Below are 20917 nucleotides of genomic sequence, written 5' to 3'. Positions count from 1 at the left end.
TCCTCTCGGAGGCCGGTGACAAGTAGCCATGTGACTCTCCAGGACACACTCCTCGTCACTGAGTCAGTGTACTGCTGCTGCTCACACGCACGTGCACACACACACACACACACACACACTTTAAAAAAGCTGGCATTTCGTACTGAAACATTGTTAAATAAATACACAACACAGACCAGAACTGAAACGAGAAATATACCATAGTTGTATAGCATAGAACTGTGCAAAAAAAGAGCTGCAAAAAATGTTTAGCCCAGCGATCAATATCCAGCCTGAATAACAACATGAGTGGGAGATTTCTCAGATTTGTCCAATGTCATGAAATCACTGTTACTCTTAGTCATATTGACAATGACAGACACTCGTGTTTTTTTGTCACAGAGACAATAGTTGACCAGCTGTCACAGTGCATTGTTTTGCCAGGGGGCTGAGGTGGAACATGAAAGAGGTAAGCCACAAATGAACGGTTTACCACCATGTTCAAACAATGGAGCACTGAGCTTAATAACACGGTTCATTTCAAATGGTAAACAATGGTTACAAGACAACCTACAGACAGTAATGACAGCAATGACGCATTCACCTTTCCTCCTTTTGGCCAATGGAAGACTAAGTCCATGTCTTATAAAAACCACACCAAGTTGTATCAGAGAAGAGAAAAGGCTTTAGGTTGTGTGTTGTTTTTGCCGTGTGGTGGTCAATCTCTTTCTCAATGGGAAATTAACCACATGAACCCTAGCGTTCCTATTCCAGGCATGTCATAATAGGCATAACATTCTGCAAAAAATAGCAGATCTACAAGCTCAAGACACAACTGTGAGCTTGTAGACCGACTATTTTCGGCGAGATTTGATGTAGAGGTAAAAACTGAGACCAAGTACAGATGCTTGGGGGACCCCGGACAACGAAGTATAGGCTACACTGCTACAGTGTTTAAAACCCATAATAGACCCCAGGACGATTCTACAAATGTCTTCTAAATCCTGACAGTTTTCTTGAAAAACCCATGTTTCTATGTCAGTGGTTCTCAAACGTTTTCATGTCAAGGACCCCCAAAAATATATTTAATTGGCCCCCCATCTGAAAATATGTTGTTCCAGGGACCCAGCAGAAGCAACCCATTGATGCCTGGTGCAACCTATACGTTGTTCTACCCTTGATGCCGGCACGCTCTCTGTGTCTCATCAGCTATTGCTAATTTGCTATACATGTAGCAACATAACTATTTAAAAAAACAAAACATCAGAATTTGACGGTTTTCAGAAACCTTAGGTCAGTCCCTAGAAGGCGTTCCCAGATTCGGCCTAAGGCATCAATGGGTTAAAAATGTTCGCTTTGAAAGAATATATTCAAAGATTTGCTCCACATTTTCACGATTAAAAGTAAATAGCAGACCTATAAGCTCGTAGCGTAGCACTCTGCGCCACGTCCTGAATGGGTTAATAAGCAGCAGCATTGCACTTGGCACTTTAGCCAGGTTATAATTCAAATTCATTGAGAGCCAGGACACAATTAACATAACATTAGTTTTAGTCTTGCATATAATCTGAAAATACTTTGACCGGCAGCACCTCTCCTCTACACCAGCGGTTACTTACTACAGTGTGTGACGGTGAAAAATACAATATATTTGTGTGTCAATAAGTTTGTGTGTTCAACTTTAGAAATTTGCATAGGATATTCACAGCATGTTTAATCCTTTGCAAGCGATGAACTAATCCCATATATTTATGCAAGACAGACAAAGTGTTGACGATTTTTATGGTACACGACGGACACAGTCAAGCAAGTTCTCTTTGAACTACACATACATTTTTCAAATGGCTCTCTGTGGGACTGTGAGAAAGTCGAATCATTTAAATATCTTGGATCCAGAGTTTACCTTTAAACCACATATACTTCATTATTTTTCATTTGAAGTAACGAAAAGAATAATCTCTCAAGTGACAAATAGATCTATGCTGATGTGTTGTTTATCAGAACACCACAGACACCTCCATCTTAATCCTCTTCAAGTTATATATAACTTCTTATGCAGGTTTATGTCTTCTTGACAATCTTAAGGTGTCCATATGGAACTTGCCACTGCCTATGCCTAATGTACAACTCATTCAATTGGCTATATCAAGAAGGCAATTGGTTTCATTTTTAAATGCTTTTACCATAGTTGGTCTTCTTATTTGAAACAGTATTTGCTTCCATCTACATTATCATATCCACTTAAGACACCTGCAATATCTTTTGTTGTCCCACAAATCTTTAAAGAGGTTGGACGAAGGTCATTCTGCTTCAAACTAAAGTTCCATTTGCTTCATTCGAATAATATTCTCTTAGATCCATTACATCCTTTGTCGCTTAAGAACTTCCCTACTGTATATTCACATCTATCTTGATACAACTCGTTTATGCTTTTAAATGGACTGTTCTTGATGGGATATATACACTAGGGGTGGGTGATATGGAGAAAAGAAAATAGTATCAAGATATTTTTTCAAGCCGTATCACCATAAACGATATTATTTCGCACATTTTCGGGGACCCCCAGCAGTCCTTGAGGGTGTTCCAGGGGGTCCCCAGCTAAATTTATGAAGATCATAAATATATATTTAACCACTTTAATCATACACATACAATTACAAGCTCTCACACAAACTATTTTTCAGATGGGGGTGCGCAGTCAAATATATATTACCGGTAATTTAGGGGTCCTTGAGTGAGCAGAGCGATGCAAAACGTCTGCCTTTCATGATCTTCAAGGCAAATAAAGCAAAGCTTTGTCAACACTTACGCCTTCACTTCGAGGCAAAAAAAAGCATACCTCATGTCATTCCTTAGTGATGTGAAACTCCGGATTATGTTGTGGTTTACCCTCTCTAAAAGGGATTTAAAATGTTATGCTTGCAAGTAGGGATATCCCAATATACCGAATACCGTTGCTGTGATCTCGTGTTGTGTTTATAGCTATATATATATATATATATATATATCGATATAGATACTTTTCCGATACAGTATCGGGACATTGGTTTGCTGCCTGGATACAATTTTGAACGTGGCAACGTTTCAAACTCAGTTTACAAGGAGTAGGCTACAATAAATGGACGTCACGTCGCATCAAGTAGGATTCACTTTAAATTAAATAACACACACACACACACACACACACACACACACACACACACACACACCGGTGAAATAAAGTCTGTTGCGTCTGCCTTGAATAGGAGCTAAAATGGGAAGAGGCTGTGAGCATCTAAAGACTGTGTACAGACTTATCTCCCCTCCACATGTGCTACTTTTCGTCCGGCACCCGTCGCAATTCTTGGATGTGCGTGCAGCACCTAGACTGTTGCTAATCTGAGATCTGTAATCACACCAGCATGACATGCGCAGCAGACAAATTTGTAAATGTGGCCTCAACCGTAACGGCAATGCATCAGGTGGTACAGTACAGTACAGTACAGCAGCTGGATTGATCCCTGGCTGAGCAAGCCACGCTCTGCGTCTTGCTCAGCCGGGGGCAGGTTGCACCTTCCGATGGACAGGTGCCACCTTGCATGGTTGCTCCCATTGTTGTATCAGTGAAAAGGTGTGTTGGATAAAGGTCCTATAATGCAGAATTTAACCGCATTTTATCACTGAATTCCAAATGAACCATGACCATGCAAGGCATGCATCTTGTAACACTTCAAGGTAGGGCAAGTGGTATTCATTGGTTAAAAAAAGAAAAACTACAAAATAGCATATCTGCAAACTCTAAAATGACGCAGGTGCTTTCCCGGTTTGAATGGGTTAAAGCACTATTCTATTCTGTTACTATCTATTGCGATGAGTGTTTCTTCAGTCACATGGGTCTCTCCGTCTGTCCAGCTCTTTGATAAACAGAAAATACATTGTCCACGTTTAAATTTTGACTTTTTAATCTTGATTTATTTCAGTCATGTCATCACTTGTCATCACACACAGAAATTTGGAATATATAGCTGTTTAACACATTTTTTTTTTACTAATTTTAACCAAAGAAAATCACTTACCTTACCTTTAAAAACCTATTGATTGTGGTGCAATAGTTTAGTTTTGGTATGTACTGTCGATCTAGTCTATAGAATGTTACAATAGCGAATCAGCGATGATAAGTTTAAAAAGAAAATATTAGCACTGAAATTGTAATGGGACTGTAAAAATCCAGTCTCTGGTCACAGAGGCGTATCTACAATAAGGCGAGGGCAGGTGTCCTCCTGTCCAAATCCATTTCCGGCCTGGCCAAAATCCATACAATGAGGAAAAAAGCTGATTGGCCGTCGCAGTAGAGCGCAACCCTCAATCACCCATTGGAATGTAAATGCCTGCCTTTCAGCCTTTGTATCCTACTCGTCTGGCAGGTATATCTCTTTGAAAACCTTTGCTACGATTGTGCGCGGGGAGACGACAATTAACATATCTTGCCTGGCCAAAACGTAATTCCTGGATACGCCACTGTCTGGTCAGCTCTGAAGTAGTGATGGAATTGTGGAATGGACAACTCTGCCCAAGATTGACTATTATAATTATATAAGCCAAAATAATATTGTCTTTTGAGATGTGGTTTTAATGGTCCCCTATAACGCATTTAATATTTTCTTTAAATAAAAAATATATAGATATATATTAACTCCTGCCATGGTCTCTTTGACCATGCCAAATCATGTCAACACTTGAAATCTTATCAGTCATGCAGGGATCAGAATTGTTCAGCACCAACACAAAGTCATCAAAGCCATAGGATTAATTGTGTTTTCGCTCAAACAAAAAGCAGTCCTGTGATCCAAGTGTGTTGCTTACCACAGTGTTGGCCAAATAATCAAACATTCCAAATCAGCTTATACTGTAGCATTCTTTACAGCTAAAGAAATGGCTGTGGTGAGAGGTGTGTGCGTGTGTGTTGTTTATCACAGGGGGTGTGCGACATGCGTGTACACGACAGAGTCACATGCAAGTCTTGCGGGTTAATAGATACACACCTCCAAAGCCACAAAAGAGCTAAAACTGTAGTCCCACTACAAAGCTTTGGGGGTTTTCCTCCGTGCCAATGTTGTTCTGATAAAATAAATATCCATGCACACACACACACAATAGAAATAGCCATGGCACCCAGTCAGTGTGCTCGACTATAAAAAGATTTGACGGGCGGAGGAGGATCTTCAGAGTCATTTATTTTTTTAACTATGACCAAGAGACAGCACGGCCTGTATTGCATATTATAGCTTCACCCTCGTCAGGGTGGAAACATGTCATCTTCAGTGATGGAAAGAAACAAATTTGAATGCATCTTCCCGTATCTTTACTATTTTTCAATAGTAATTATTTCCAATTTGCAGTACTTTTACTTCTATTCCACTGCATCTCAGAGGCAACTAGATAAAGTGCCCCTCGGGGCACAGGTCTCCACCATGGCAGGTCAGGTTGTGGCCTCCTGGTAGCGCCATTTCTTCTTACGCCTTGGATGGCAATTGGATGATGTGTTTTGCAAAAATGCACCTGGTTGGTGGCGCTATAACAGCTAATGTGAAAAGGGTGGGAAAAGTCTGTGAAAGATTTCAGGTAATTGCACGCTGCGTTCATGATTCGAGGGCCAGTCCTGCAAACTTTGAAAGCCAATTAGGATGGAATATTGGACAGTTACGGCTTGAACACATGACTATAGAGATAGTGTTTAAAGATTTACCGGATTTTTGGACAGAATCTGGAGGAGTAATATAAGAAATGTGCACCTATTGCACCACAATCAATAGGTTTTTAAAGGTAACCAGGTAGAGCAAGTGATTTTCTTTGGTTAAAATTTGTGTTATAAACAGTTATATATTCCAATTTTCTCTTTGACAGGATACAGTGAAATTGGAAATGATGACATGACAGATCCCGTGTCTAGGTGAGAGAAATGTCTGAATAGAAGAAATCAGCGAAAACAAATGCTCTATTCACAGGAATGAATATAGAAGAATTGTTATTTTAGATCAACGTTTGCCTCTCAATACAGCATTGAATTGTGGAAAAATGGCTCAAATGCTGAAGTGAATACATAATGTACTGTGTAATGTAATGTGAAAAAGGTTGAAAACCACTGCTCTACCATCAGATAAAATTACATTTAATTCATTAAAAGGTTACATAGTGCAGATTTAAGTTAACCGTGCGCCCCCTTGGACTCACCTGAATTTCCTACCTACTGTAGCACCTACGTCGTCTCCACAGAGGAAAGGAACTTGATAACCCTCTCCAAAGAACACCTGATCACAGTTGGCTATAATAAGGACCGACGCAGCGCTCCTATAATTCTTTTATGTGCAACAATTAAATGTCATACAGATGATAGCAAAAAAGATACAGATCACTATGAAGTGCAATCAAAAATGTTGTTCCATAAATCAGACAAATAACTGTGATGAAATAAATTCAAAATAAAGATCAGAGTATATTAGTATTATTATTTAAGCCACAAATTGTGCTGCATTGCTAGCATACCGACATTCCACACACTGCCAAGCACTCTGATGTCAGAAACTCACCACACAGCCTTGACCAGTACTAAACTTGCCCCCCACCGTCTCCTGAGGCTTGATCAGCCCGTGTGTAGATGAGCTGTGAGCAGCTGATCTCTATGGTTATCTGGCTGTGGCGTGTGTGTTTAAGGTCCGTACTTGAAAGCTCCTTTTTTTGTCAGAAGTATAGCCCTTTTGCCCAGTGCCAGGTCGGTCTTGAACCCATCAGCGTGCAGACGTTTGTCCGATTGTCCGTCCATCCGTCCGTCCACCCACCCACCCTCCCTCCCTCCCTTCCTCCCTCCCCCCCTCCCTCCCTCCCTCCCTCCTCCTCCTCTTCACAGCTATTCACTATTAGGGGAAGGGGCAGTTGGCCTAGGACCAGGACTTCAGCATGACTGTGTTAAGTTTTGTACACATGGTTACTGGAACCCTTCCAGCGTCACAAAGCCAACAGCTGCGGTCAACGTAGCCGTGCCCATCCCTCCCTCTCTCTCTCTCTCTCTCTATGTATTCATCTATCTTGTGCGTCCTTGAAGGCTTTGGACAGCAGTGGACGGTTATTCCATTCTGGTCGGAGCCATTAGGGCAGCACCTGTTTTTTTGGGGTGCAGACAGAGGGATATAAAGAACGGGCAACCGAAGACCATGAAGTCCTGGCAGCTTATATAATGCTTGCCCATTGTCCTCTCGTCTAGAAATGGCAAATGCAATCACCACTATGGCCTTTTGTGTACTTCAAAGAGGCAAAGAAGAAAGACTATTGAAATGTTTGTTCAGACTACAAATAGTTGATAACAATTAATCAAATGTTCTAAATACAGAAATGTACTGCAAGGCTGAATTAAAGCTTCAGAATATGAAATGCGTATGAGCATTCTCAAATGGTACTGACTAGTGATGATGACTAGTACCTCCAACCCTTCTTCTACGGAAGTTCTACTTCAGGAAAATAAGTCTAGAAATAAAATATTTAGTCATCATAGGCGTGCGTGACGGCATGTCTACCGTCTACAGCAGGCAATTTAATAAGCTTTCAAAACATTGGCTCACTGTCTACGACTCTACGTTCTGTTTAAATCCTTGCATTCACTGAGGCTCTAGTTAGGGCACAAAACTAAATTCTTGCCTTGCCGTTGGTGTGTTTGTTTATAAGACCAAAATCCACAAGCCTTAAGAATAACAGATTAAAATGCTTTTAACTAAATTCTGGTGCGGTCCCAAAGGCTTTTCAGTTAATTCACAAATGTTCTGGAACAATCAAAAAGAAGCCTATGCACATTTTTTATCCCACGGTTTTTGTAACCCATTTTTCACCTCATTATGATTGCCTAGTATAGCTGAAATACAGGGTGCTACTCTCCCTACGCCAACCTGGGGAGAGCCCTGAACTGAGGCTCATGCTTCCTTCAATACATGAGGAGTGAGAAAGCCGCTTCTTAGCACCTGACAGGGGAGTGTTTCCCTGGCAGGAAAGATTGCAGAGATATTCAACTGGCGGCCGAGCTGCCGAGCACCCCCTAGTGGCCCTTGGAACCTTTTTTTAATGATTATTTTCAGCATCCCTGGAGGACCTTCTACCTTTAACGCACCAACATCATTCTTTCATCAAGCAGATTACTCACACACACACATTACATAATCTCCTCATCTGATAGTCTAGATTTGGTGGCCTGTGCAATTCACAAAACCGTCTTCACTACAATATGGCAGCATGAACACACATCTAAAATACAGTATATCGTTGCTGTCGGACAGAAACCTTTGTTATTTTTCGTAAATTAATGTCCTACAGCTACAACATCATACTTCAACGTCTCACACACAAGTATACAAAATAGCAGATCTAGATGCTTGAAATGTGGCACGAAGCAAGCAACGCATTTTGAGCTTGACGATCTGCTATTTTAGACATGAGGTTTCCACCCAACAGAGAGGCACTAGTTAATTAAAATAAATATTAAAAAAATAGCAATTTTTTAAGTGTTGGCCTATAATTGACATGCCCAAATAGGAATGTGAGAGTTAAAGTTGTTAAACACTCACTGGCTATTATTAATAAGACCAGCTTGGAGGAGACTAAATGATGTGTTGTCCATTTACCTGATTCCTGCGTGGGAAGTAAGCCGTGTTACTTTTGGTCAACACTACAGCCCAGGCAGCTTAGGTTGCACCAGCAGCACAAAAGGTACGAGCAAACTCTCACAAAATATGGTAAACACGAAGCTTCGCTCCAGTGTGAAGAAGTCTAGACAGGGGTGGGAAAAAAAACATCCCAGTTCCCTCAGAACCTGCACAATAGGCCTGAAATCCAACACCAAGCTCAAATACAAACGGGTCATTTATCCATTTCCTTGCAAATAATGCAGTGTCATTGTGGCGTGGTAGACTGTGCCCTACCTTGGGGAAGAGCTCAATGTCATTCCATGATGATGAGAAAATGTATGTATTAAATCTCCCATGAATTTCAAGTTCAATTTGCAGAAAAACGAGGCTGGCTATGACAGGCCAACCATACATCGTCTGTTTTCCAGTGCTTAGATTTGCAAAGGAGAATATTCTCTTTTTAAAAGAATACTACGTTCCATATTTCGTTCCAACACTGATCTTCAAGACAGTTGAAGAAACACAATGGGTGCAGAGAGAAGTGAGATCGCCTTGGACTGTGGAACGTGATTTAGGCCCAAGCCCAGTCCAGTTATCGGCATTCACAGAATGTGAAAGGAAAAGAGGGAAGTGTTGGAGGGGGGGGGGGGGGGGGGGGGCATACAAGAAGGGGGAGAGAGATTGAGAGATCAGCTGGTACAACCAACAATGCACTGTGTGGGTCAGTATGATGTACCAATCAGAACGCATAATATGCCGTTTAATGGGGTTCAGTGTGTGACAATAGCCTGACCAGTAGGTCACAGTGTGTGTTCTACTTCTGACGGAGTGCTTGCGGTAATTAACCACCACTTAGCTGGTGAATGGCTATGCCTTTCTAGGTTACAGCAACCCATCAAACACTGCAGAAGGGGACAATGAGATGGATCTCTGAGGAATCATTTGCTGAGGCGTAGTAGTAGTGGGGAAGGAAACTTTTGTCTAACAGCAACAGCTTGCTGGTACACACCGTACCAAATACTAGTACATAGCATAACACAGACAAAAGCAGTGTAGCTCTAAAGCCCAAACCATACCAGTTGCAACTCCTTGCAACAAAACAGTTTTACGGTGAACCATACCAACTTTTGCAACTGCCAGTTTGGGATAATGGTTGCAACAGGCTTTAGTTCCGACATACTATTGGTCCGACCGTCGTTAAACCGACCTAACCCAAACCCAGCCTAGCCTAACCCTAAACGCAAGCACGGCGCAACGCATGTCGGATCAACGCATGTTCGGGAGCGACGGGTGATTTCCGCAGAAAATCTTAGTTGAAACATCAATTATACCAGGTAAAGAATATACAAGATGGGACCAAGGGGCCAGCTAGGCACTCCAATGTTGAAGCGCTGGGCCCTAGTGGTAAGCGGAAGGACTGCAGGCGGACCCGTGGATTCTTGACGAGGAAACCCCATGCAACCGAGCGCTCAATGTTAAAGCCCAGCTGCACTTCCGCATTTGGGCACCAAAATTTGGTGCCCAAATGCTGAATCAGCGAAAAAAATGCGGAAATAGACGGTACTTCCGGCAGCCTTCCGGGTGCTTCAAAACGCCACTGAGCAACTTCCACTGACGGAGGGGGCGGAGCTTCGCGCCAGTTTAGTCTCTATCCTTTTAATACTCTTATGGATGGGACCCAATGCCTGCCTGCTTGGCACTCAGCATCAAGGGCTGGATTTGGTTTAAGTCCCTGCAACATACTAGCGTCATGTCCAGGAGATGTACATGTATATCAAGCTGCCTCACGCTACAGAAACAGGAGATCCTGACATATGGGACACATGTAATGGCTCAGTAAAGCATTAAGGCCTATCTCTTAGTCTCATCTTTACTTGTTTTCTTGTCGCTTCACTGAAGGACTTAACGGTTGTGATCTGATCTCTAAAGGCACGTTGGTTAAAAAAAAAGAAGGGGGAAACAAAATCAGACCCACACAGAGTGGTGCTGTGTGTGTGTGTGTGTGTGTGTGTGTGTGTGTGGCTGCGCAAGAGTGACACTTGGTGGTGAAAAAAACACTTTCCGTGCTCGGACGGACCCAGCCAGCCAGGCAGGGACATACATTGCTTTACAATGGAGAGGCTGCACCACATATATATATATATATCTCAATGCACTATAGACAGCTGAATGCTGAAGTGGTTTATGCAGGAAAAGGAAGGACAAGAGGAAGATAACAGCTCCCCCGTTAAGCTTTCTTATCTTGACCTCTTGTAACTCTCAGTATATTTTACCTTGCAGTTTCCCTGCTGCAAATGAATGGACTCAACATTGTATTCATCATCATGACAAATCTGAGTTTACTTTGCAAGGAAAAATAAAAACGTTTCAAGATCTATACATCTTTCTTTTTTACATGCACAACATGGTAGCCTATGTTTGCACCAGGGTGGAAAATCTGAGTAAATTAATCAAAGTTGCACACTCATTTGGTCAAGCTTTTTTTTTTTTTTTTTTTTTATCCCACGATTTTGTAACCCAGTTTTCTTATCACCCAGTGCCAATTATCTATGTAATCCTGGGCGCTACACTTCCTCTGCCAACCTGGGGGGGCAGCGGACTGACCTCATGCCTCCTTCCATGCATGAGGAGTCCAAGCTGCTTCTTTTCACCTGACAGAGGGGAATTTCCCCGGCCGGACGTAGCGCGTGGAAGGGACACGTTATTCCGACCAGTTCCTTTCCCCTCCATCAGGCGCCCCGGCTGGCCAGGGGGAGGTAGTTTTAGAGACCAGGATTACGGCATGTTTTTGTGAGGGTATCTACCCTAGGGGACACGGGGAGAACATGCAAACTCCACACAGAAAGGCCCTATCGCCAACCCCCGCCTCGGGTATGGGCACTGATGACGCGGAGGAGGGAACACGCCGCCAGTGCCCACAGCGTCCCCAGCGGGAATCGAACCCAGGACCTTCTAGCTGTGAGGCGACAGCACTACCAACTGTGCCACCGTGCCCCCTTAAACAAGGGTCAAACTGATTTTAATATGCATTGTTTGCAAGTGGAAATGTTGTCCCAGTTGTGCGGTGCTATAAAGAAAGGCTATGCGTTCACCAAAATCAGTAGGGCTCATCATCCAAGGAGTACAGCTAATTCTATGGCAATCCAGCCAGTAGTAAGTTAAGCAAGTAAACCTTGCTGATGTGTCTGCAAGTTTGGAATTTTAGTTTGGATGCTTTTATGATTGAATATAACATGAAAGCTATTGTACTGATCATCACAATACTTCCTCCCCCCCCATTGCATTATTTTGATAAAACAAAGCTCAGCCAGGGCTTGTGTGTGTGTCAGTCTTCAGCAGAAGGCACATCCTGCATTCATGCCGTCTCCTGAGATCCATTATCCACAGGAGGGGAATGGTAATCCTGGGAATTCGCCCGGATATCAATAGCAAAGGACTATATCCATGTTTATAATGCATAGACGAATAAATAAGAATTCCCAATTCCCTGAGGGTGTCTAATTTGTTTGGAGCAATGAAGCAAAACAGTCTTATGGATAACGCACTCTGCAATGATGAAACTAACTATTTTCCAGAGTGTTTTATACAAAACACTTGTTTTGCTCCGCCAATGATGCCGCCATGTTCAAACAAATCTGACAACACTGTATTTATAATTCCAGAGATTCATCACTGGAATAAATTACACAATAAATGGTGCATTTATATAGCGCCTTTATCCAAGGCGCTTTACAGAGATCATTCACACACACATTCATACACCGATGGCAGCGGAAACCATGCAAGGCACCAACTAGCACATCGGGAGCAATTAGGGGTTCAGTGTCTTGCTCAAGGACACTTCGACAGTAACTCTGGGGGAGCCCGGGTTCGAACCATAGACTGTAAAAAATATGGACAAAGCGTTCCCCGGGTCTAACATGAACGTAAAATGAAGCCTGTAATAATATGCTAATTCCTGATGTAAGTCGCCATCTTTGGTACCAGCTGGCCATTGGCTGGCTCCGTTTTGTATACCAGCTGGTCATTGGCTGCCCAGACAACGAGGCGGGACTTCCCCCCTTCTTCTCCGTTGGTTTTTATTTTGACTCGAGTGGGAGGGGAATCCCGATCATAGACTGTAATGGTAGCCACGCCCCTCAGAACATACGCGATGGTTTTTTTTCTTTATGGTCATTTTTTTAATTAATGGGACCATAATTTTCCAAAAAGAATATTATGACATTAGAAATGAGACTTTAAACTAGTGACTGGAAGAAGAAAGTATTCATGACCATGTTTATTAAGGTAATACAGTCTAGGTGAAGTTGGGCCAAAATACATGGGCCTCTATGGAGCTATGGGGCTTTTTGGGTCCGGTCCAGCGCCACAACAGGCCATTATATGAACTACCGATTTCAAATGAGGCTTCACGAAATATCTGGCTGACTGCCCCCCTGGTTCGAACTGGCAACCTTACGGTTACCATCCAGGCACTCTACCCCTGAGCCACCGCCGCCCCCACACAATGGCAGAACTGAGCTTGTTTGTGCCAAGTCCCCCTTCATGCAGTACCAGTGTGGCTGTTCAATCATCTGGTCACATCATGAGACTGGAAGCAGTCACTGTTCAATGGGATACAGGTCCAGTGGGTCCCTAAACCCCACGCACCTGTTACACCTATAATATACATTGTTATTCTCCATATGCAGACCGCAGCCATGTTTCCATCAGAGTTTGGAAGCACTCGTTTTCAGTAAAGCAATGTCCTGCTGTCTCTTGCATTATGTGCTAATTCAAAACAGGTGGTACACAGAGCAGTTGAGTGATATCTAACGAGCACTTCCAAACTCCAGCAATTAGAAAAAGAATCACCTGCAAGGACACAAAGTAGCTCATAACATGTATACAGTGGATTTTTATGAAACAAACACTTTGAGGATAGAAAGAGAATAATTCAAGCTTTCCGTACAGCTGCAATGTTGGCGAGTTTGACGTTGTGTAATACAATCAGATAGGACTTTTCTGTTTGGATGAATGGGCTGCCATTGGAAATTGCACCAAGGTAGCACCTTGACATTAACTTATATGGTAAGATGGCCGTGGTCTGCATGGAGAATACCTTTCAAGCCGGGATCGCAGGAGAATTGTCCATAATAAAGTATAAATAAGTAAGCCTTGCTGGGCCATGAGGCCCATAGGGCAGGAGCCGATCTCCTGTTTCCCTATGAGGCAGCTTGATGTACAGTACAAGTACACCCCCTGGACATGAGGCAGGCTAATATCTCACAGGGACACAGATAGATGTGGTAGAACCATATATGGATAGATCTAACTGGCTTCTTGTTTATCTCTCAAATGACTGGCTATTACAGGTTTTGTAGCAATTTGTAGCATTTGTGGAACTATATATATATATTTGGGCCATCGTTTGTAAAAAATAACGTATTATAAACTAAATATTTGTTTAAAAAAAAGGTGCCCAGTGTTTTCAGGGATCCACAGACAGTCCTGGTTACCATTCAATCTGATTATCACCCGAAACTTGCAACCAGTGGCAGTTCAAAAATCTGATCATCATCACTTCACAAGTTCACATGCAATCTGGGAACCCATTTGGCAAAAAAACAGAGGAAAAACAGCGCCCTCTTTTCCTTTGAATTAACAGTCTGTCTCGAGAGACTACTTCACATGAGACTCAACTAAGCTGTAGCTGTTCAATTTGATTACCTGAGATTGAACCATTGACCATCGCGCCGCGTGAGACTCAACACTGGGAGGTCAGCATAAATGTAATGTTTCATCATAGAGCTACAACTTCCTCTATGGCAATTGTTTGGCCTTAAATTATATTATGCTGAACCAGCTCTGTTCAATCGGATCATCACACAAACAGGCTGTGGCCGTTCTGATCACATGACATTAGTGGAGGACCATAGGCTATTAAATCAGACTCAGATCATCACCTGAGAGACACCAGTGTTCAATCGATTTCGAACCTCAACCATCGCATGAGACTCAACACTGTCACTGTGAAGGAGTAATGTTTCATCATACAGCTCAACACAACTCTATGTCAAATCAACTAGCCTTTCCAGCTAACTTAACACACCGGCTAGAGCCGTTGCCAAATTGGCCCAATGTCATGACTTGTCATCTTCGTAGTCTTGGATATAAAAGACTGACTCGACGCGATACAAAAATAAATCTGTGCTCTTGATGACTTGATCCAACTATATCTCGTCATTTTTCAGTTGCTGTCTCCTGGGAAACAAGGCGACGATAATATAAAAGCGGTGTCATTCAACACGTAATATAAATATTCCATGTAGTAGGCTACGGAGGCAAAGCGCGAGTGCCACTTGAGGGAAGAAAAAATAAATCCAGTAAATAATAAGAGACCACTAGTTGGGAAAATAACGGAGAAACCAAACGCCACCTCTGAACACCAATACTTTTTAAACGCAAACTCTGGGGAAAGTTAATAGCATAAATTTAATTGTATTGTATCCATGCACTGCCATGCCACTTACCCGGCGAGGACTCAGTGAATGACCTGGCTGCTTGCTTCTTGCTCTGTTGGTGGTGAGGTCTGCCACACCGCTGTACCGCACCGCGCCGCGCCGTGGATCTATCTGCTGCCTGCTTCCTTACTGTTCCTACACCAACAGCTGATGCGCCTGCGTCGCTCGTGATGATGATGGCGATGATTCATATTTCTGATGATGATGATGACGAAGAAGGTCTACCTCCTCATTCCTGTGTGGGGGGGGGGGGGGGGGGGGGGGGGGACACTCCGCTCCGTTAAACTTTCAAGTTCAACGGTTTTAAATGTTGTTAAATGTCATTAAATGTTGTTTCTCTACTGCAAGCGCATGTCCATAATAATCCTAAACGTAAACACAAAAGACATGTAGCAGTGGCTGTAAACACGTGGGTAACTGTAAATTCAGGATTTGTCATTTGAATGAGGGAGCGTACGTAAGTATTTTAACTATTTACTGTAAAGAAGAAGATTTACAAAGCTGTGCTCAACACGAATATTTTCCATACACTTCCAGCCAGCCAGGTAGGCCTATATACCAGTCAGGCATTATTCTTCGTTATATATTTTTTACCGGGGAACAACACAGCAACATGCCGTAAAAAAATCTGAGCATTTCCACATTCACACTTGTAAAATGGGATTTAAAAACTATTATTATCATTATTATGACCTCCCATTAAGCGTTTCTATGAGTAAATTGAGGGGAAAAAAATAAACACTAGATGGCACTGCTGTCAAACAATAATGTAGATCCAAGTCAATGAATGAATGAATGGACTTAAATCAAGGCTCACAAGCAGTTGGACATTCACATTTGTGGCATAAAAGCGGCTGCATTTGCTTTCTTGAGCATTGCATTAAAATGGGGAACCAAAACAATCTTGCCATAAGAAAAGCAAATGGTGAGTGCAAAGCTTTAATAGGTAGTATTTACAGACTAAATGCAGTTTGTTTTTTGTCCTTGTCCTTGGCTCTGACAGCCTCATGGGGGGGGGGGGGGAAATAAGCAGCTTTGATGTTCCATAGTGCCCTGTCACCCTAGGTTTGTTTCTTTGAGACCCCTCACAGCTTGCCAGTCTGCATTGGCACACAAGCATGCCATTGCCCCCACAATGGACTGTTTGTGTTTGTCTTTCATAGTCCCTGCTCAGATTAGAACCTTCTGTCATATAGTGTATGCGTCCTGCAAAAGGTGGTGAGCTCGGCCCGACCACACCACCTTCTGCAGGGCTCAGAGGTCCTGGAAGGAGCTATAGTCCCATACACACCAGACAGTGATGACCCCTGTCAGGATGCTCTGGGAGCAGAGTAACATTCCCTAGCTGAGGCGATACAGGCGTGGTCCGCGTGGTCTATGGTATATTGATGAATTGAATTGGACCACAATGGAAACAAGTATCCAGGACCTTTTTGTGTTATCCTTGTGTTTTACTGTACCTCTGTGCTGTTTTGCTTTTTTTTGTTTTTTACTAATACAGTATTTAATCAATCAAAACAAAAAGTCTAGCCTTCTTTACCACAGTAATTTGCCAGGTCAGGCCTTTGGTGATGTGTACAGTACACTGATGTACTTCAAGAGGAGCAAGTAGAGGACCTCTGCCATTGCTTACAAAAGTCCAAGATTATCTCCTTGGTCTTTCTGACATTCAAGAAGACACTGTTGTCCTGACCTGTCCTGCAATAGGTCTGACACCATCTCCAGGTAGGTCCTTTCGTCAACGTTTGAGGTCGGAGCTGTTCGCCACACAGCCGTGGGTGTACAGGACCTCACAAGACTTTCTGTTGGCACGCCTGCCTTATTGAGTTAACAACATGAAGACTCCGGGTGAACGTGCCTTTGCTGTGTGATGGGAAACCAAAGTTGTGGGACAAACTCCCTTTGAGGATCAAAGTTGTCCCTGCCTGTTGAGTATGTGTTTTCTACTCCCTCCTGTTGACTGACTGACAGTGTGACTGATTTCTTGTTGTCCTACATACCGGTAGTCTAGTATTGTTTGTCTTGTCCTATGTGTTTTTCTCTTTCTTCAGACTGCGCCCCAGGCCTGTGTAATAACTGGATGGGGCCCGCACCACAAATCCAGAACTTATGAACCTATATGAACAAAGACGAGTGCTCCTCTTCCACAACCATGCCTGGAAAAACACCCAGTACATCGGATGGCTCAGTATACGCAACCCAACCCTGCGGCTAGTGGTGGACAGTAACCAAGTAATCTTGTAATCTGGCCAGTAATCTTGATGTTGTTACTAAACCAGACACCATTTTGACGATGTCAGGGACTCGAGATCAATTGTAACAAATTGTTGACCTTGACAAATTTGACCTCAATCAATTGACACATTATTTCACATAATAAATAGCCATGACACAAGCCACCTGCTGACCCCAATATATCAGATGTTGGAAGAAATTGGCGAGGGGACACATCATTTTTGTGTACATAAAACTTAAACTGAGGGGGCAGAATGTATTTGCAACGGAGGGTGCCAGGCCCCCTCTGGCACCGGGTCTGAATGTTGGACAATATAATGGTAATCAAAACTAAACAGATTTTATTTCATAGAAATTGTATTAAATTTAAAATGTAAGATACGGCAGAAAAACATGTTCTATACACAAGATGTAACCTTGATTCAAGATATGACCTTGAATATTGCAAGGTTCATTGGTTCAAGCCTAGGTCAGCCAGTTTGCTAGAGGGTTTACAGCTAATCAAAGTAATCTGTATTGTTTTCATTATTGTTATTGTGTACATTGATTCTTCTACAGTGTATTTAATTTAATATATTAAAAACTGTAATTATTAGTAGGCCTACACAGTACCACAGTGGCCTACGCAGGACCACAATGAAAACAATTGTTTTGTAGCCCTAGGGGTTTTTGTGTTATCCTTTTAGCATTATTGTATAATCGTACGATTAGTACAATGTAGGCTACTATTTACAAACTATACACGTCAATTAATCAAAGTCAATGTTACTCTTACTTTGAAGTCCACCGACCCGGTAGTTAATACTTAGTTAAGTTACTATGACGGTTCGACACAGTGGCTGCTATATGTGCTGGCTGGCCAAATATCGCATATGATACTGCATAGGATAGGCCAGTAACTCAACAAGTCTACAGTCGAGGGGAAGTCAGTCTGTCTGCTAACAACACAGCAGGCGAACAATAACAACAATACACAAGAAGAGAATACTCAGAAGAGGATATAAACACCAGTAAAACAGCTGAGCGCCATGGATTCAGCTGCCTCTCCGGTAAAAATGAATGCTTCTACAATCTTACTGCATGATGCAGATGATAGCTTAGCTACTCTCACCAGTTTTCCAGGTTGTTGTTGTCCCCCACAACACCACTAGCTAACTGTTAGCTAAGTTAGCCAACTTTATGCTAACACTGTTTACATGACATGGTTAGCCGACGCTAAGCAAGTGAGGAACAGCTTTAGGCAAGAATAGTTAGCGTATAACTTTAACAGAAGAATGAAAGTGCTTATCCATCTCCATGGTTTTCCATGGCGGTATTAACTTGGGCTAGTTTTAATGCTAACACAACATACACAGTCAATCACCCAACCCCCTGGCTGACCAATAACATGCATCTGCTGTTATTGACAATGAAAGACAAAGCAGCTAACTGATTATCATACTAATACTTTAAGGCAACGGTGTAATAAATCGTGTGGAATATGTGACCATAACCATTTCACGTATAAAGGAACAAAGAGAAGATGTGGACTTTTACTGACAAAATTATCTTTCTATCTTTATATGTCGATTCTACACTTTTCCATCAACATTTCAGTGAAATGTGACTACAAGTGCCCCATTGTTCCTTGCATACAGTAGCCGCCTCTGTAACCCATCCTTTTATTGATTAACTTACAGTGGAAGTCATCTGACTGACCCAAAATAAATGCACAATTGGAAAACATTTTCTCTACAGGAAGCAAATTGTTAAAGGACCTATAACATAAAATTCAACTTTTTCAATTTCTTTTGTGTTTTTGGGGCTCCCATGTGTGTTTTCTATCCCCACAAATAACCAATTTTGAACAATCAGGCCTTCATGTCATATGGGTGTTTTAATGGAAATTGCTCTCAGAAACAGCTCGACTGATTTTGGCCTCATCGTGATGTCATCAATGTCACCCTACTTTGTATAATTCCTCCTTTTCTTCAGTCTTCAGTTGCAAATTTGCATTTCCACTTTGTTTACAATGTCCACCATTGTTGATTTTCCAAGCTGGCATGGAATGGAAACAAGCCTGGTTTTATCTAGCATGAGTATTATAATGACTCAACTATTAAATAATCTGCATATCAGCACCCTCTCCACCTCAGGACATTGTGGTACTGCAGCTAAAACTGCTTTCAAAGTCCAGAAAGAAATGACAAGGCCTGGTTATATCAGAGTGGTGATTGAGGCTCAAACCATTAGAAATAACTTTGAGGGACATAGACAATATGATTATTAAATATTAAAAGCAGTTTTAAAATGCATGTTATTTGCACTTTAAATGACCTGGATCAGTGGTTCTCAAAGTGCGGGCTAAATTATTGATTGTTTAGGAACAGTGAGCCCTTATACAGGTCTGTAACTCCCAAGAGTGTGCATAAAGGGTAAATGGTGCATTTATATTAGCCTGGCTAATAAGCCAGACTGAATCAGCTGTTGGCAATTGCCTGTGTGATTTGAGTCTGGGTTATTAGCCAGGCTACATTTATATAGCACCGGCTTTATCCAAGATTAAGCATTACATTCACACAGCGATGGCGGAGGAAACCATGCAAGGCACAAACCTGCACATTGGGAGTAATTAGGGGTTCAGTGTCTTGCTCAAGGACACTTCGACACTTGGCACTAACTCTGGGGGAGCCTGGGTTTGAACTGGGAACCTTGCGGTTTCTATCCACTCTACCCGAGCCACTGCCGCCCTGTGCATGAACCCAATGACCTAGAATGGCTGTACTGTATATGTACAACTACATTCATGTGTATATCTGGAATACATTAAGTGTATGTAATATCACAGCCATTTTAGGACTATATGGACCCTTGTCCGAATGGGAACTGCCCATAGATCCGAAGTCCCGTTAGTCCGAACATGCACTGCTCCCGTGCTTGCCCGAATGACCCGGTCAATTTGGTTCCATTTGTACGGATCCAGGAACGGATCAAGACAGTGAGGAACCGGAATTGGTTCCATCACATTTGGAACTGTGTCCGGGACCGTTTTTTATTTACTTTTTAAATCACACTGTCAGAGCTTTTATGAGGACTTGCTATGAAATTATAATACCGTTGGTTCTCAAACGGTTTAATTTGAAGGACCGTATGACGAAGGCCCCTGAGGCCGAAACGTTGTATTTTTTGTCCGCTCTGTTGTCAATAAATCATTTTGGGAGCTTTTAAAACGGTCTGCGGATCTCCTCTCTCCTTTTATTCCTAATTTTCAAGGACCACCATAACTCTGAGAGCAGCACAAATCTGGAACCAAATGTTTTTTTTTTCAGTTATAGGCGTCCGTCCGGTGTAGCCAAATATATCAAACTGGGGTGTCCTTGGAAAAAAATAAAAAAAATAAAATGTTTGAGAACCGCTGACCTGTAGGATGTGGCGTTGTGTTGTTGCAGACGATTGGAGAGTTGTTCCGTACCCTGACTGAGATGGGCTTCACTGAGCAGCAGATCCAGGCAGCTGTTCAGGCAGGCCATTTTTCTGTCCCGGCAGCAGCAGAGTGGTGAGTTAGTTCGTTGTCTT

General features: G+C 42.4%; 3 protein-coding genes across 4 annotated transcripts in view; 2 read left to right on the top strand and 1 right to left on the bottom strand.

Moving 5' to 3' along the window:
* slc4a2b (solute carrier family 4 member 2b) overlaps positions 1 to 15292 on the bottom strand; it is a 72037-nt gene extending 56745 nt beyond the window's left edge. Inside the window, exon 1 of the mRNA XM_083778117.1 lies at positions 15137 to 15292. The gene's annotated coding sequence lies outside the window, so the exon portion shown is untranslated. The remainder of the gene's footprint in view (positions 1 to 15136) is intronic.
* chpf2 (chondroitin polymerizing factor 2) overlaps positions 1 to 20917 on the top strand; it is a 131243-nt gene that overhangs the window by 26654 nt on the left and 83672 nt on the right. The gene's annotated exons all lie outside the window — the stretch shown is intronic.
* Positions 18199 to 20917, top strand: part of LOC310867949 (uncharacterized protein) — a 241974-nt gene continuing 239255 nt past the window's right edge. For both annotated transcript variants that reach the window (XR_014570044.1, XM_083778124.1), the window contains exons 1-2: positions 18199 to 18411; positions 20791 to 20897. Coding sequence is in view for 1 of the 2 variants with exons in the window: in XM_083778124.1 (XP_083634250.1) it covers positions 18391 to 18411; positions 20791 to 20897 (128 nt within the window). In the remaining variant the exon portion in view is untranslated. The remainder of the gene's footprint in view (positions 18412 to 20790; positions 20898 to 20917) is intronic.

This window comes from Protomyctophum parallelum (genome assembly GCF_964188405.1).
Source record: "Protomyctophum parallelum genome assembly, chromosome: 12".
Lineage (NCBI taxonomy): Eukaryota > Metazoa > Chordata > Actinopteri > Myctophiformes > Myctophidae > Protomyctophum > Protomyctophum parallelum.
The sequence above is the reverse complement of the archived record's forward strand: the minus strand, read 5'-3'. Positions and strand labels throughout refer to the sequence as shown.